This window comes from Aspergillus pseudotamarii (assembly GCF_009193445.1).
Source record: "Aspergillus pseudotamarii strain CBS 117625 unplaced genomic scaffold BDV38scaffold_48, whole genome shotgun sequence".
NCBI lineage: Eukaryota > Fungi > Ascomycota > Eurotiomycetes > Eurotiales > Aspergillaceae > Aspergillus > Aspergillus pseudotamarii.
Genome location: NW_022475062.1, coordinates 228,922 through 245,760, shown reverse-complemented (window position 1 = coordinate 245,760; position 16,839 = coordinate 228,922). Strand labels below are relative to the sequence as shown.

The window sequence follows — 16,839 nt, the reverse complement described above, 5'->3', positions numbered from 1 at the left end:
AGATAGATGCAACAAGTATAGGTAGACCTGGGTATACCCGATGGTATATCTGATATTAAAGAATGGAGATATTTGACGATATACAGTCGCAACAATATCCGAACTACTACTGCATTAATAAGGCGCACCGGCACGCAAGCCAAGAGGATGCCCCAGGCCAGAACAGGCTTGGCCCGTGCATCATCCGGGAGGCCCTCAAACCGCACCTCCCACATCATTCACGCCGCCCTTCAACTGCTCTATATCTTATGCTCAACTCGTGTCATCGTACATGCCCTAGAGGTTGACTTCAAATGTCCACCCTGGGGTGTGCTACGCAAATATGGCGCAAGCAGGTCCTATTACGGACGTCACTCAACGACTCTTCGTTGAGTTGAAGTCTAAGAATGAAGAAACGCGGGCGAGAGCTGCTTATGAGCTTTACGATAATGTCCTTGCTATCTCACGAGGTGACACCTGACTCCTGGCCGTATCTGGGGGGATGCTAATACCATTATTCTCACCATAGATTGGCCTCCAGAGAAATTTCTTGAATTTTATAATGCTGTCAGCCAGCGCATTGCACAACTTGTCGTCACAGGCAGCGACGCACATGAAAGAATCGGTGGCCTACTAGCGCTAGATCGCCTGATTGATTTCGATGGAGTAGACGCTGCCCAGAAGACTACCCGATTTGCCAGTTATCTGCGAAGCGCTCTGCGCAGCAACGATAATGGAGTGTTGGTATACGCTGCCAAAGCTCTAGGCCGTTTGGCTAAACCGGGCGGAGCTCTTACTGCGGAGCTTGTTGAGAGTGAAATACAATCGGCCTTAGAGTGGCTTCAGTCTGAAAGACAAGAGAGTCGACGAGTTGCTGCCGTACTCGTTATCCGTGAACTTGCCAAAGGGTCGCCAACACTTCTGTACGGCTTTGTCCCCCAAATCTTCGAGCTCATCTGGGTTGCGCTTAGGGATCCGAAAGTGGTCATCCGAGAAACAGCCTCCGAGGCAGTCAGGGAATGCTTCGAGATTATCGCTGCAAGAGACTCTCAGGTTCGAAAGTCGTGGTTCGCACGGATTTATGAAGAGGCACTCCAGGGCTTGAAGTCTAACAATGTAGATTGGATTCACGGGTCACTACTGGTCCTCAAAGAGCTCCTTCTCAAGGGTGCAATGTTTATGAATGAACATTACAGGAATGCTTGTGAGATTGTGCTTCGTCTCAAAGATCATCGCGACCAAAAGATTCGCGCACAGGTCGTTTTGACAATCCCTATTCTTGCCTGCTATGCCCCAGTTGACTTTACAGAGACGTATCTTCATAGATTTATGGTCTACCTTCAAGCACAGCTGAAGAGGGACAAGGAGCGCAATGAGGCATTCATTGCAATAGGAAAGATTGCCAACGCTGTCGGTGTGGCCATTGCGCAATACCTCGATGGGATCATCGTTTATATCAGGGAGGGCCTGGCCATGAAAGCAAGAAACCGTGCCGGTGTTAATGAAGCGCCAATGTTCGAATGCATCAGCATGTTGTCATTGGCTGTAGGGCCGGCGCTTAACAACTACATGGAATCGTTGCTAGACCCAATCTTTGCGTGCGGGCTAAGCGAATCATTAACTCAAGCGCTTTTTGATATGGCACACTTTATCCCACAAATCAAGCCTACTATCCAAGAAAAGCTTTTGGATATGCTGAGTTTGATTCTTAAGGGAGCCCCGTTCCGGCCTTTGGGTTGCCCAGAGAGCCGACTGCCCCCTATCCCATCATTTGCGAAAGACTTCGCCCCGCAAGAGCTGCATTCAGATGCAGAGATAGCACTAGCACTTCATACTCTGGGAAGCTTCGATTTCTCTGGCCATATTCTTAACGAGTTTGTTCGCGATGTCGCCATCAACTATGTCGAGAATGACAACTCTGAAATTCGGAAAGCTTCGGCACTTACATGTTGTCAACTATTTGTCCACGATCCAATCATCAATCAGACTAGTAGTCACTCGATACAGGTCGTTAGTGAAGTCATTGACAAGCTTCTGACGGTTGGTGTCGGCGATTCTGACTCAGAGATTCGACGCACGGTTTTGTGGTCCTTGGATCGCAAATTCGACCGCCATCTTGCACGGCCAGAGAATATTCGTTGTTTGTTCCTTGCGGTTAATGATGAAGTCTTTTCTGTCAGAGAAGCTGCCATCTGCATCATTGGACGCCTCTCAAGTGTCAATCCGGCCTACGTATTCCCGCCTCTTCGAAAACTACTAGTCAATCTTCTGACAGGGCTTGGATTTGCCAGCACTGCTCGCCAAAAAGAAGAGAGTGCTCAGCTCATCAGCTTGTTTGTTTCAAATGCGACAAAACTTATCAGGTCATATGTTGACCCTATGGTGACCACCTTGCTCCCAAAAGCCACCGACACCAACCCTGGTGTCGCTTCGACTACTTTGAAAGCTATCGGTGAACTTGCAAATGTCGGGGGAGGCGAGATGAAGTTGTACCTACCACAGCTGATGCCTGTCATCTTGGATTCGTTGCAGGACCTTTCTTCTCATGCCAAGCGGGAGGCAGCCTTGCGTACGCTGGGTCAGCTAGCCAGCAACTCTGGATACGTTATCGACCCGTATCTTGAATATCCCCATCTCCTTGCTGTGCTTATCAATATAATCAAGACGGAACAGACAGGGTCTCTGCGAAAAGAGACAATCAAATTGCTGGGTATTCTTGGCGCTTTGGATCCGTACAAGTACCAGCAGATCAGTGAAACTGCACCAGATATTCACCATATCAATGAAGTTCAAACTGTCTCCGACGTCGCTTTGATTATGCAAGGACTCACACCTTCTAATGAAGAGTACTACCCGACAGTGGTCATCAACACCTTGATGCAGAATATACTTCGCGAAAACTCCCTCGCCCAATACCATTCAGCGGTTATTGATGCTATCGTCACTATCTTCAAAACATTAGGATTGAAGTGCGTGCCATTTTTGGGGCAAATAATCCCTGGCTTTATAGCCGTAATAAGAGGATCACCCCCTAGCCGTTTGGAGTCGTATTTTAACCAGATGGCGATATTGGTCAATATTGTAAGGCAGCACATTCGTGCCTTCCTCCCTGAGATTATTGAAGTTGTTCGCGATTTCTGGGACGCATCATATCAAGTTCAAGCCACGATACTATTGCTTGTGGAGGCCATTGCCAAGTCTTTAGAAGGTGAATTCAAGAAATACATGGCGGGCCTCATTCCCATGATGTTAGATACCCTCGAGAAGGACAACACATCACGTCGACAGCCTTCAGAAAGGATACTCCACACCTTCCTAATTTTTGGCACTAGTGGGGAGGAGTACATGCATTTAATTGTTCCGTCTATTGTGCGCCTTTTCGATAGAACTCAAAATCCACAGAGCATTCGGAAAACCGCTATCGATAGTCTTACGAAACTCTCACGTCAAGTGAATGTGTCGGACTTTGCGTCTTTGATGGTCCATTCCTTGTCCCGCGTTGTTGCGGGCAACGATCGAATGTTGCGACAGGCCGCCATGGACTGTATTTGTGCTCTCATTTTCCAGTTGGGCCAGGATTTCAGTCACTACATCCATCTTCTGAACAAGGTTCTGAAGCGTCACCAGATCACTCATGTCAATTATCATATTCTAGTGACGAAATTACAGAAAGGAGACCCACTTCCGCAGGATCTTAACCCTGATGAGAATTATGCAGCCCTAGCGGATGATACTAACTTTGCCGAGATTGGACAGAAGAAGATGGTTGTCAACCAGCAGCACTTGAAGAATGCTTGGGATGCATCTCAAAAGTCGACGCGTGAGGACTGGCAGGAGTGGATACGACGATTCAGTGTGGAACTTTTGAAGGAGTCTCCTTCTCCAGCCCTGCGAGCATGCGCCAGTCTAGCTGGCATTTACCAGCCATTAGCAAAAGATCTGTTCAATGCTGCCTTCGTATCCTGCTGGACTGAGTTGTATGACCAATATCAGGAAGAGCTTGTTCGGTCGATCGAAAAGGCGCTCACGTCACCTAATATTCCTCCTGAAATTTTGCAGGTTTTGCTCAATCTCGCTGAGTTCATGGAGCACGATGACAAAGCTCTCCCCATCGACATCCGCACACTTGGCAAATACGCCGCCAAGTGTCACGCATTTGCTAAAGCTCTCCACTATAAAGAACTTGAGTTCGAACAGGATCAAAATTCGGGTGCAGTTGAGGCTTTGATTACTATCAACAACCAGCTTCAACAATCTGATGCTGCCATTGGTATTCTTCGGAAAGCCCAAGCTTATCGGGATGTAGAGCTTAAGGAAACCTGGTTTGAAAAGCTCCAGCGCTGGGAGGAGGCACTTGCTGCCTACAAGAGACGTGAGAAGATAGACCCAGATTCCTTTGGCGTCACAATGGGCAAAATGCGCTGTCTGCACGCCCTTGGCGAGTGGAAAATATTATCTGATCTCGCTCAGGAGAAGTGGAATCAGGCCTCGTTGGAACACCGGAGAGCCATTGCTCCTCTAGCTGCTGCAGCGGCATGGGGTCGTGGTCAATGGGAATTGATGGACTCCTACCTGGGTGTTATGAAAGAACAGTCACCCGACAGGTCATTCTTTGGTGCCATTCTTGCCATTCATCGGAACCAGTTTGAGGAGGCAACGATGTATATTGAGAAAGCGCGGAATGGACTCGACACCGAACTTTCAGCCTTGCTTGGTGAATCGTATAACCGTGCTTACAATGTCGTCGTCCGCGTTCAGATGCTCGCTGAACTCGAGGAAATCATTACATACAAGCAGAACATCGGTGATCCAGAGAAGCAGGATTCTATGCGTCAAACATGGAATAAACGGTTACTTGGCTGCCAACAAAATGTTGAAGTGTGGCAGCGTATGCTCAAGGTTAGAGCACTTGTCACCTCCCCTCGAGAAAACCTCGATATGTGGATTAAATTCGCCAATCTTTGTCGCAAATCCAATCGAATGGGGCTCGCGGAGCGGTCTCTAGCATCGCTGGAAACTGTTGTTTCGGATAACAACGGTACCCGGGCTGTTGCTCCTCCAGAGGTCACATATGCTCGCCTGAAATTCAGCTGGGCTACTGGGCGGCAGCGTGAAGCTCTTCAGATGCTTAAGGAGTTCACTACAAGTCTCACCGAAGACTTCACGAGATTCAACGCTCTTATGATCTCACAGTCAGAGCATAATGGCATTAATGGCGTTAATGGCATCCAAGATACAGGCCATGGAGATATAATGGGTCTACGAGAGCGTATTGGGGATGTGGCCAAGTTCAGAAGACTCCTTGCTAAGAGCTACCTTAGACAAGGCGAGTGGCAAACTTCTCTACAAAAAGGAGATTGGAAACCGGAGCATGTCCGAGAGGTCCTCAATGCATACTCTGCCGCTACGAAATACAACCGCGATTCTTACAAAGCGTGGCATTCGTGGGCATTGGCTAACTTTGAAGTCGTTACAACGATCGCAAGCCAGGCTAGCAAAGATGGCGCGACGTTGGCCATGGTTCCTGGGCACATTGTAACAGAGCACGTGATACCAGCCATTCGTGGTTTCCTCAGGTCCATATCATTGTCGTCAACCTCCTCTCTGCAAGATACCCTGAGGTTACTTACTCTCTGGTTTACTCACGGTGGCGATCAGGAAGTAAATGCTGTTGTTACAGAAGGTTTCACGGCGGTGAGCATCGACACTTGGCTCGCGGTTACGCCTCAACTCATTGCACGAATTAATCAGCCAAATATTCGGGTCCGAAGCGCTGTCCATCGACTACTTGCTGAGGTCGGTAAGGTCCATCCTCAGGCGCTGGTGTATCCGTTGACCGTTGCGATGAAATCAAACGTCGCTCGACGGTCGCAGTCTGCAAGTAGCATCATGGATAGTATGCGGCAACACAGTGCAAAACTGGTCGAGCAAGCTGATCTTGTAAGTCATGAATTGATTCGGGTTGCCGTTCTATGGCACGAGCTCTGGCACGAAGGCTTGGAAGAAGCTTCCCGCCTCTATTTCGGTGACCATAATGTCGAAGGAATGTTTGCAACTCTAGCACCACTCCATGAAATGCTTGATAAGGGTGCCGAAACGTTACGCGAAGTATCCTTTGCACAGGCGTTTGGTCGTGACCTTGCAGAGGCAAAGCATTACTGCATGTTATACCGTGAGACCGAAGAGATTGGTGACCTAAACCAAGCTTGGGATCTTTACTACACTGTGTTCCGGAAGATAAGCCGACAGCTTCCGCAATTGTCTACACTCGACTTGAAATATGTCTCTCCCAAGCTTAAAGATTGTGTCGACCTTGATCTTGCTGTTCCGGGTACCTACCAGAGTGGCCGACCAATTATCTGTATCATGAGCTTCGATCCTATACTTCATGTCCTTCAGACCAAGAAACGACCACGCAGAATGACCCTGAAAGGTAGCGATGGTAATTCATACATGTACGCACTTAAGGGACACGAAGATATAAGACAGGATGAGCGAGTCATGCAGCTCTTCGGCCTCGTGAATACGCTCCTCGACAATGACAGCGAGAGCTTTAAACGTCATCTTTCAGTGCAACGATTCCCAGCCATTCCCTTGTCTCAGAGCTCTGGTCTCCTGGGCTGGGTCTCGAACAGTGACACGCTGCACGCATTGATCAAGGAATACCGTGAGAGTCGGCGAATTCTCCTGAATATAGAACACCGTATCATGTTGCAAATGGCGCCAGATTATGACAACCTTACTCTCATGCAGAAAGTGGAAGTCTTTGGATATGCTATGGATAACACCACCGGAAAGGATCTGTATCGGGTCCTGTGGCTTAAGAGTAAAAGCTCAGAAGCGTGGTTGGAGCGACGAACAAACTATACTCGGTCCCTTGGTGTCATGTCAATGGTGGGTTACATCCTTGGTCTGGGTGATCGTCATCCGTCCAATCTTCTTTTGGACCGGATTACTGGAAAGGTGGTTCACATTGATTTCGGTGACTGCTTCGAAGTTGCAATGCATCGGGAGAAATATCCCGAAAGAGTTCCGTTCCGGTTGACCCGTATGTTGACCTTTGCCATGGAAGTCAGCAACATTGAAGGAAGCTACCGGATCACGTGTGAGGCTGTCATGCGTGTTTTGAGAGAGAACAAAGACTCTCTGATGGCTGTTCTAGAAGCTGTAAGTTCTCAGAATCACCCCCTCATATTGGCTCTATTAAAATTTCGGATCTAACATTTGCCCCCCTGCAGTTCATTCATGATCCTTTGATCAACTGGCGTCTAGGAATCCGTGAGTCGCCAGACAGGATGCCATTCTCATCAGAGCGCCGGCAATCGATTATTGGTAATATCAACTCTGAACAGGGTGTCCAACCCAGCAACTTCTCCCGTCACCGACGGCCATCCATTCTTGAAGGCGGCATTCTTGATGCTCAGGAAGGCATACCTAATGAAGCCCGCGAAGCACAGAATGCACGCGCCCTACAAGTGCTGGCGAGAGTCAAGGAGAAGCTAACCGGCCGAGATTTCAAGCCCTCTGATGAGCTCAACGTTAGTGACCAGGTTGATAAACTCCTCGCGCAGGCAACTAGCGTTGAGAACATTTGTCAGCATTGGATTGGATGGTGCAGTTTCTGGTGATCAATCAACATTGTTTTTTTCTGCGGTCTATGTCTTCAGGAGTATGACGGCGCAAGTTGCGATATGACGGATTTTGCATGGCACAGGTTCTTTTATATTTGAAGGTTTTTCGCCTGTAGAATTATTCTGTCCTATTGATTCCCGTTGCTATACTACAGATATGGGCAGTCGGGAGCCTTGTTCATAATAATAACATCTGACGTTTCACGCGACGATCTACTGTACAGCAGCGAACGATCTGATAGTGTCACAGGCAGGCTTAACATAATATACCTACCACTTAGCTCCGAAACCTCCTGATTTTTGAGCCTTGGAACACCAAGCCTCGCTCTGAAAGACGAGCCGAACCCGACTGACCACAATCTGCCGAAAGGTGCTCCGTAGATACCGAGCCGCTACTGCCAAGCGCCGACTACAAACACCCTAGTCTTAGCCTCCCACTCTATTGCATCGCTCCACAATCGGGTTTGGGGGCGAAAGAGGAATAATGTACGATAAAAACAAACTACTCATGTGGATGCCTTTTGGTTTGGGGCCAGTCAGGCAGTCCATGCCTCCCACGGACCGGCCAAAAACGGCTTGCCCAAAGCAACCTTGAACCGAACGCAAGTGGACAGTATGGATGGAGTACATAGCGGCGGCGTTTTCAGTAAATGATTGGAGAGTCCCCGCTAACCCCGTAATTGCTTCGACCAGCAAGCGGCGGCGACTCTCCAATCAGATGCTGAAAACGCCGCCGTCCCCACTTGTTAGCTTGATGGTTTGGTTGAATCTTGAGTCTTGAATTATCCTCTGGCGCGGGGAACGTGGTCTGGGGCCCCAGGATGGCAGATATCCTCGGTAATCGATCAATAATTGACGAATTACAGCGTGCGGTATTTTAATTCGTGTCTTAACCTAGTCATGCCATACTCGGGGCTGGTGAGGAAGTAGGTAGGGCTTCGGCTTTTCCGGGCTAGGAGACGGGTGAGTGCTTAGCCTGGTTGGTTCGGAATTCCCGGAATAACGCTAAACTTTTCCCAAGTTACGTTTTTAATGAGATAGAAAAGTTTGGATGTTGCTAATACATGTTTTTGGTTTTATTAGTTGGTGTGTTCGGTGTAGAACTGACCGAACAAGAGGTGGTGATGCTAGGGTGGCGGATATTATAGGATGGTGTAGATGAGTCTATGATTCATGTAGATACAGATGTAGTTTGTTTTGGATGCTGCTAGGAAGCATATGGGTAAACTGCGGGGATTGTCTGCGTTTAATTGAATAATTATCATATAACGTACATTGCAATGGTATTGTAATCTGACATGGGGTGTGTAATGATAGTAGTAGGTCGAAAGAAGTGGGTTACACCTGTGCCTTGTTCTCACCAAACTCCACATGATCTGTCAATGCCCTTTCCTTTTCCATTGCAGCGGCTGCTCCTTCTGGGTCGTGCAATGCATGCGGCACGATCTGGTCTCCGAAGAGCTCATCCATCTGCTCCAGTGTACGGCCCTTAGTTTCTGGGTAGAAGAACCAGTAGCACACGAAGGCGATGAGGTTCAGCGCGAAAAAGAGATAGAAATATTTGAAGCCGACAGTGTCAAGTGCGTTTGGTGAGAACTGGGCAAAAACCAAATTAACCGTCCAGTTGGTGAAAGTTGTAATCGCGTTACCCAAGGCTCTAACCTCAACGGGGAAGATCTCGGCAGGGTAGACCCAAGAAATAATACCCAGTGGTGTGTAGAAAAAGCTGAAGACAAAGTTCATGGCCACCATTGAGCGCAGTTGGTTAGCATTGTTCTGATCCATGTATTGTGCTTGCACTGCGTTGACTAGTAATGCCGCCGCAAGGCCAGCAGCTGACACGAGCAAAGGTCTAATACGACCAATCTTATCCAGGAGATAGAGTCCGATAGTACAGTAGACAACTGAAAGGGCTCCACTGATACCGATGATCATAAGTGATGTGTGGTTATCGATGCCCAGAATGTTGTAAATCGTCGGCCCATAGCTAGATCGCTGTCAGTTACTGCAGCTCTACTTATGATAGAAGTTGCTGGGCGCCTTACTAGTTGATAACGTTCGTGCCAGATAGGGGACCAAAAGCTTGAACACCGCAGCCAAGCAGTAGTCGACGACGCCAGGAAGGCTTTGAGATGATGGACATCCAGGTAATCTCGCCCATCGCACGGTCAGCCATGATAACATCACGAATTTCTTGAAATTCCAGTTCAATCAACTCGGGATCTTTTCCTTTACGGAGACTCATGAGCACCTGTCTCGCCTCTTCCTGACGATCCTTCTCCATAAGCCATCTAGGAGACTCATTGAGAAACCAGATGCCCACCACTAGGATTATACCCGGAATGCATTGGAACGCCAAAGGGAAACGCCCTAAGGAGTTGCTTGGTTAATATTCTCCCAGAGATAGAGCGGGATAATGGATAAGGTCAAGAAAATGGAATCAGCCTTACATGAGAATTCCGTGGTGTTGAAAGAGCAGCCATATCCTAGCCACTGGGCTATGAGATAGCCCCAACTCAACATCCACTGTAGTAATCCGGATAAAGCAGCACGTAATTGAGGCTCAGAGAGCTCCGAGGCATACATGGGGATAGTGGCAGTAAGCATGCCGACTGCTACTCCCGCAATGAATCGACCTATAATCAACATCGACATAGCCACAGCGCCGGCTTGGATGGCACATCCTAGACAGGAAACTATGGCACCGGCCAAGATGGAGTACTTTCGACCCATTCGATCAGCGAAAACCATATTAACCATTGTTCCTGCGATAGCACCACCCTGGAATGAAGACACCACTCCACCGGTTACCGTGCCACTAGGGTTGCCGAAGTATTCCTTGAATGTGGCCAAGGATATAGTTGAAGTGATGATACCACTATCATAGCCGAAAAGGAACCCTGCATTGCCCTTTGGTCAGCAACATGACAATAACTCAAGTCAAGGGACTCAGAAGTACCTCCTACGGCCAGGAAGAGAGCCGAGAATATTGTTTGTGCATGCCCCATGTCTAATGCTGTGACCGGTACCCTGTTGCAGTATCAGGATGCAGGCGTTTGTCGGTCGTGCATCTCGGACACCAAGAAGAGGCCCAAGACAAGACTATATAAGCCCGCCATTCACTTGAAGGCAGCAAACCCCAGACCGGGGGAGATCCCGTGGGGAAACAACGGACAACATTGAACCGAGCTAAAACTATAGAGAGAGACCCGGCGTGGCACCGGCCAGAGACTAAAGATAGGCTAGTGGGCCCCGTCGCAACCGTATTTCACTCCCGAAAATGGAGCCCTCCGAAGCCTAGAATAAATAAATCACGCCGTCAGGACTCCATCATGATTCTAGTTCGGTAAGAAAGAGTCCGACGGCATCCCTACAGTCCTTGATAATTTCAAACTCTGCAATCATTCGGCAAGTCCACCGGTGTTACTTCTGCCGAGTAAGACACCAACAACGGCCGGCACAGTTCGTGTCCACCTTGAATTATTTTACAAGGCGTGGCCTCGCACATTATTTGAATCTTCCTTTAGACAAAGTCGTTTGTTTAAGCAGCATCTGCTTACCCACGTCATGGAATTCACTCGTTGCGGTATCCATGGCTTCCACGAAGTCATTGGTATTGACACCGATGAGATTAGATTCTTCTGGGCCTTGCACGCCGACAATGAGTATGCCAGACAGACTGCCTATCGGGTAGTTGTATCTACCGACCGTGATAATTTGGAATCGAGTGGTGTGTGCTGGGACTCTGGGCGCGTTGAGAGTGATGCTCAGAGAAACATCAAATGCACTCCCAAGCAGCCTCTCCAGTCGACCACGTTTCATTACTGGAAAGTGACTGTATGGGACGAAAATGGCATCCCCTGCGAAAGCTCCGTGAATGAGTTCTATACCGCATATCCGCGCTCATCGGGGCTGTTACCGCCATACAGCATGAATCAGACATATGTAAGCACACCTAGTTGTCATTGACTTGACTTGCGCTTTTTACTAATTGCGACAGATGCCACACAGTAGTCTTATATTCCGTACTTGGTTTGAGGACGAGCCCAACCGATGGAAGGCAGTTTGGGTGGGTGATGGTGGAGACAAGCCCATCTATTTAAGAAAGTCTATCCAGCTTGCTCGACAGCCCTCTCGAGTCGTTGTATTCGCATCGGGACTGGGACATTTCAATCTCACCGTCAACGGAAAGGCGGCATCTGATCATGTACTTGATCCTGGCTGGACAAATTACCACCGATCTGTTCAGTATGTCGGCTATGACTTGACTTCTCAATGGCAACAAGGGGAGAACGTCCTTGGGGCTCATGTTGGAAATGGTTTCTACGCAGGCGATCAGGGTGACCGTTTCTTTTGGCCTACGTACGAGGATAATACCTTCGTTCGATATGGAAACGAACTATGCTTCTTCGCTGAGGTTCACCTGCATTATGCTGATGGTTCCCACGAGACCATGGTGTCAGACCCTACGTGGAAGGTGAGGAAAAGTGCCACCACTCTTGCCAACATTTACGCCTCAGAGAATCAGGATCTACGCTTGTACCCCACTGGTTGGGATTCTCCTGGATTTGATGATGCAGACTGGTCGCCAGCAAAGCCTTTGACTGGTCCGAGAGGCAAGTTGAGCTACCAGAGTCAGCCCCCAGTCGTCCTACATAACACATTTCACCCTATCAAACAGCAGGTCACACGCCCTGGTGTTATTGTTTATGACTTGGGGCAGAACTCGAGCATCATGGTGCAACTGGAGGTCAGTGGACCAACTGCGTCAGAAGTCATTGTCCGGTACGCCGAGACCCTTGGAGATAATGGAGAGGTCTTTATGCCGGATCCCCTATTTAAAGAATTCGAGCATAACGTATACTCCAAGATCATCCTTACTGGTGAAGGCCTTGAGACTTGGACGCCTGACTTCTGCTTCACAAGTGCTCGATATATCCAAGTGGAGGGGGTCTCCGACTCCGACAGCGATAGCCTTCCCATCATTCATTCTCTAAGTGCTCGACATGTCTCATCAGCTGCACGCCAGCTTGGGTATCTCAAAACTGATAAAGAAGACGTTAACTCACTTATCAACGCTTGTTATTGGACCTTTGCCAGCAACATCTTCAGCTACCATACCGATTGCCCGCAGATTGAGAAATTCGGATGGCTAGAGGTCACATCGCTTCTTGCACCTGCCACGCAGTATATCCGTGACATGGAAGCAGTCTACACCAAGATATTGGACGACATCATCGATGCTCAGGAGCCGAATGGTCTTGTACCTACAATGGCACCGGAGATTCGGTATATGTGTGGCCCTCTCCATGACACTATTACCTGGGGCTGTGCGGTGTGCTTCCTTCCCGAGCTTATCAAGCGCTACTACGGGTCTACTCACGTATACTCTAAGATATATCAGCCTTGTGTGCGATATATGGAGTATATGAAAACCAAGGAGCGGAAAGGCGGTCTGATTGAGCATGGACTGGGCGACTGGGGCTATGATATAGCCTTTGGTAATCACCAAGCGAACATTGAGACTGCGGTTTACTATCGCTGTCTCTGCAACGTGGCGATGATGGCAAAGGAGCTGGGATTCACCGAGGATGCTGCACTGTATGAGGCCTGGGCTGCACGCATCTACGATGTTTACAATTCTCACCTTCTTGTTTCCGATAAGACCGAATATCCCTATGCCTTTTATACTTCTCTGGACAATCCTGGTATCCATGACCGCACTATGGTTAACCAGGCGCTTGCGCTGCAGTTCGGCCTGGTGCCTACAGAGTATCGCTCTGATGTTATCCAAGCGTTTGTTGCTGCTGTAGAGGAATCGGGTCCCAGGATCCGCGCTGGAGAAATTGGGCTGAAGTACGTCTGGAGCACATTCACCGAAGCCGAAGTAGATCGCCCCGACCTTGTCCTCGCCATGGCCAGGCAAGAGGAACATCCCAGTTACATGCGATTCATCCGACGCGGTGAAACCACTCTCTCAGAGTTTTGGCAGGACGCCTGCCGGTCCAAGTGCCACGATATGCTGGGGACGATCTATGAATGGTTCTACGCTGCGGTGCTTGGTGTACAACCCGTCGACGATGCGTACCGCACATGGAAACTGCGGCCACCATTTCGAAGCGAGTTCGACTTTGTTGAAGGAGAAGTTGATTGCCCGTACGGCTTGATTCGGGTATGCTTCGATCGTAAGCAGACTGAGGGCACGAGTGCCCAACTAGAAGTTACAGTCCCAACCAGCACCGTCTGTACGTTACAGCTACCATCCAATGGCAGTTTGGCAGAGATTCGGAGGAATGGAGGACAGGAGTCAAAGAAGGTAAACGGACCAGAAGTGACCCTGATGCCTGGTGTATATAAATGTGTGATATGGCTATGAGTGACTGGCATGTGAATCTAAGTCACAGACACGGCGTATTGGACTGTCTTGGGTTTTTTTTCGACGATACGGCATGGATGATAGAACATAGCGATGACCAATATAAACCATATTAGGTTTTTATTGGAACCCAAATTCTCTGTTTTTTGTTTTCTTCATATCTTCTCTACTAAATTTAATAGTTCGTAGATCATTCAGCTGAAAATAACCGAGGTCACGAGCGGCCCCGGAATTTAATCTAAGCCATGCTTCCCCATTAAACCTTCCCTTTCCTTCCCCAGGCCCCATCTATCGACCCCAGAGGCATCTCACAATGTATATTTAAATACATGTGTTCTAAGACTTTTTGAAAGTCATTTGATGCATCATGGAACCTAGTTCCGCACGCGACCCTGATGGGCCCGCTCAGGTCCATGTCCACCCCGTCGTTCGCGAAGCTCTCCGCATTTCGCTCAGCGCCAAGGAATACAAGATTCTCCACGACCATGCTGTCCGGCGCACCCCCGTGAAGGTTCAGTCCAAATTGCCCTCTCCATCGAGATATGAAGCGATAGTGCGCTCAAAAAACAAATACAATGAGGCAGCTCTCCGCGCCTCTATCCGAGTCTTCCTCGGCTCAGCCGCTTTGTTGAAATTCGTTGAGTGGGCACTTGCAAGAATCCGAGGTGATTTGTCCAAGTAAGATTTCAGACCAGTTAAGAATCAAATCAAGCGGACGTCAAATGTGTCTTAGCTAACACTCACGTCTCACCTTTTTCTGAAACCACAGGAAGAAAGTAGAGACTTCTTTCCTCCGCTCACCCAACTTCCGCTTGTCAGCGTCCCTTTCGCTCGTCCTTCTCTTCCACAGGCTTCTGCATCGCTTCTTCACCCGGCTACGCGCGAACCTCCGCACAGATGAAGCCCAGCCCTTCCGTAATCGGAACCCCCGAGTGTCAAAAGCGTTGACATCACGTTATGCGCCTGCTGTTGGGGCTAGTCTGGCCCTTTTTGGCCTGGGCATATGCCCTCAGGATCAGCTGCGGCTGACAGCCGCAATCTGGATGGCTACTCGAAGCTTGGAGTTTCTTTTCAACGCCATTGATGAAAAAGGATGGCTTGAGAATCGGCCTGTGTGGTTTGGAAGTTGGTTGCTGATGCCCCTGTCCTGCGCACAGCTGTTCCATGCGTTCATCTTCGATCGGGAGGCTACACCTAAGGTTTGTTTGGTCTATCCACGAGAAATATTGTTGGATTTGCATACTGATTGAGCATAGTGGCTCGGAAACGTCATCTTCAGACTCTCTCCAGGTTACATCCTCGATCGCCCTGAAAGTTTGCCTGCAGAGTTTGCTTGGCCAGGAAAGGAGGACGTGGTTGATTCGCTCGCAACTGTCGCCAATCTGCGCTGGCCGTATGTTTATACTCGTTACCTACACCTAGTACATGATCGCTTCTTTTCTAATCTTTCCATCAGCGCATTCGTCTCACCGATATTGCATCCCGGAGACCTTAATACCTTACCATCAGCTGTCAAATCTATTTCACCAATTACTGGACCTGCTCATCCGTCTATTTCAAGCTTATCTTGTGCATTGCTCCATTCAAGCAGCCCCAGCTGTAGTACGGCTTTCTTGCACAATATTCTCCTCTCGGTCCCTCGTCTGGCCCGGTTTGTGACAACCGTTACCTTGGCACTCTCTGTGCTCAAGTTTAAGAAGCTGATGGCCAATCCCATCACCTCGATCAATAACCTTTCGAAGAAAATCATCACACTGACTGCTGTTCTCTCTACATCTGTGGGTTCCGCGTGGGGCAGTATTTGTCTCTGGAACTCACTTTTCCCGCGCTCTGTCCTGCCTACGAAACGCTTCTTCCTGAGTGGTGCACTTGCAGGTATGCCGTTTGCGTTCCTTGCAAATAGCCGGAGCGTCTTTACGTACTTTTTCCGAGCCGCCGTGGATTCGGCATGGAAGACGGGCGTCAAGCGGGGGCTATGGAAAGGATGGAAGGGCGGGGACCTGTTCATCCTTGTACTTTCCTGGGCACTGATGAACTCCATCTTGGAGAGCAGACCGAACGCGGTTCAAGGCCGAGGGGTGCGGAAGGCGCTAGCATGGATGAAGGGTGAAGGTTTTGTGGACCCGGTTGAAGTTGCAGCAAAGAGGAAGCTGAAGAAGGCCAAGAAGGCCGAGGCTGAGCATTAAGTGGCTATTTGTGTGATTTACGCAGTATCTGTTATGTCTTTACTGCGGTTCCCGTTATGCACGATGCTCATGCCTTTTGACCTACGCACAAGCATAGTACACGTGATGCACTCACTCTTTTTGTTGATACCACGCTATATCCAGTACATATTCCAATGAGTTCGAGAACTGAGTTTATTACCAGCGGAATGTAAGTTAATCTAGTTCAGATGATGGATGGGCTGAGAGTTTGTCTTGCCCATATGCAGCAGGGTGGGGGGAAAAACCACAAAAAAAGAAATCTTCCGGTGCGGGGAATCGAACCCCGATCTCCTGTGTGAAAGACAGGTATGATAGCCGTTACACTACACCGGATGTTGTTGTAAATTGTCTTTTGTCTTTCATTTATAACTATAAATAACAGCATCATATGAATGATCGCTGATAATATGGGGAAAGAGGGAGAGATTGCGGAGAGTCTTAGTTTCTTACCCCAACTTCAAATTTCCCCAGCCTTTCATTTCCCACCATCCAAAACACCTGTATAAAGAACAGTGGTCGCTGTACTCCGTACCTTGATTTTTCCGCCCTGATCCATGGTTTCCCTCTTTTCCCACCTTCTCTATCACTAAGGGCGAACCATCGGATTTCGTATTGTGGGGTCCTCCTCACGATGGAGCCCCAGGAA

General features: G+C 48.8%; 4 protein-coding genes and 1 non-coding gene across 5 annotated transcripts; 3 read left to right on the top strand and 2 right to left on the bottom strand.

Annotated features, from left to right (window-relative positions):
* Positions 1-201: 201 nt before the first annotated feature.
* On the top strand, positions 202-7,860 carry tor (putative TOR pathway phosphatidylinositol 3-kinase TorA). Its single transcript, XM_032051535.1, has 3 exons — positions 202-449; positions 509-7,146; positions 7,218-7,860. The coding sequence occupies exons 1-3, from the start codon at positions 323-325 to the stop codon at positions 7,605-7,607; spliced, it is 7,155 nt and encodes a 2,384-aa protein (XP_031911058.1). The 5' UTR covers positions 202-322; the 3' UTR covers positions 7,608-7,860.
* Positions 7,861-8,948: 1,088 nt separating this feature from the next.
* BDV38DRAFT_285377 (sugar porter family MFS transporter) lies at positions 8,949-10,618 on the bottom strand (the record flags this gene model as incomplete). The annotated part of the gene is made up of 4 exons (XM_032060477.1): positions 8,949-9,597; positions 9,656-9,980; positions 10,061-10,510; positions 10,570-10,618. The coding sequence occupies 4 exons, from the start codon at positions 10,616-10,618 to the stop codon at positions 8,949-8,951; spliced, it is 1,473 nt and encodes a 490-aa protein (XP_031911057.1).
* A 559-nt stretch (positions 10,619-11,177) lies between these two features.
* Positions 11,178-13,930, top strand: BDV38DRAFT_294960 (bacterial alpha-L-rhamnosidase-domain-containing protein; the record flags this gene model as incomplete). Its single annotated transcript, XM_032062619.1, has 3 exons — positions 11,178-11,555; positions 11,611-13,795; positions 13,884-13,930. 3 exons carry the CDS (start codon positions 11,178-11,180, stop codon positions 13,928-13,930), a joined length of 2,610 nt encoding a protein of 869 aa, XP_031911056.1.
* Positions 13,931-14,301: 371 nt separating this feature from the next.
* BDV38DRAFT_253597 (uncharacterized protein) lies at positions 14,302-16,317 on the top strand. The gene is made up of 4 exons (XM_032055254.1): positions 14,302-14,664; positions 14,756-15,185; positions 15,243-15,379; positions 15,443-16,317. The coding sequence occupies exons 1-4, from the start codon at positions 14,354-14,356 to the stop codon at positions 16,170-16,172; spliced, it is 1,608 nt and encodes a 535-aa protein (XP_031911055.1). The 5' UTR covers positions 14,302-14,353; the 3' UTR covers positions 16,173-16,317.
* Positions 16,318-16,454: 137 nt separating this feature from the next.
* Positions 16,455-16,526, bottom strand: BDV38DRAFT_t176. The gene has a single exon. It is a non-coding gene; the product is annotated as a tRNA-Glu (tRNA).
* Between the last annotated feature and the right edge of the window lie 313 nt (positions 16,527-16,839).

Excerpts from the sequence above, each read along its gene's own strand:
- tor (XM_032051535.1), top strand. The coding sequence starts at position 323 with ATGGCGCAAGCAGGTCCTATTACGGACGTCACTCAACGACTCTTCGTT. Across the intron at positions 450-508 it reads TGTCCTTGCTATCTCACGAG|ATTGGCCTCCAGAGAAATTT; the intron begins GTGACACCTGAC and ends TTCTCACCATAG. Across the intron at positions 7,147-7,217 it reads TGATGGCTGTTCTAGAAGCT|TTCATTCATGATCCTTTGAT; the intron begins GTAAGTTCTCAG and ends GCCCCCCTGCAG.
- BDV38DRAFT_253597 (XM_032055254.1), top strand. The coding sequence starts at position 14,354 with ATGGAACCTAGTTCCGCACGCGACCCTGATGGGCCCGCTCAGGTCCAT. Across the intron at positions 15,186-15,242 it reads ATCGGGAGGCTACACCTAAG|TGGCTCGGAAACGTCATCTT; the intron begins GTTTGTTTGGTC and ends GATTGAGCATAG. Across the intron at positions 15,380-15,442 it reads GTCGCCAATCTGCGCTGGCC|CGCATTCGTCTCACCGATAT; the intron begins GTATGTTTATAC and ends TCTTTCCATCAG.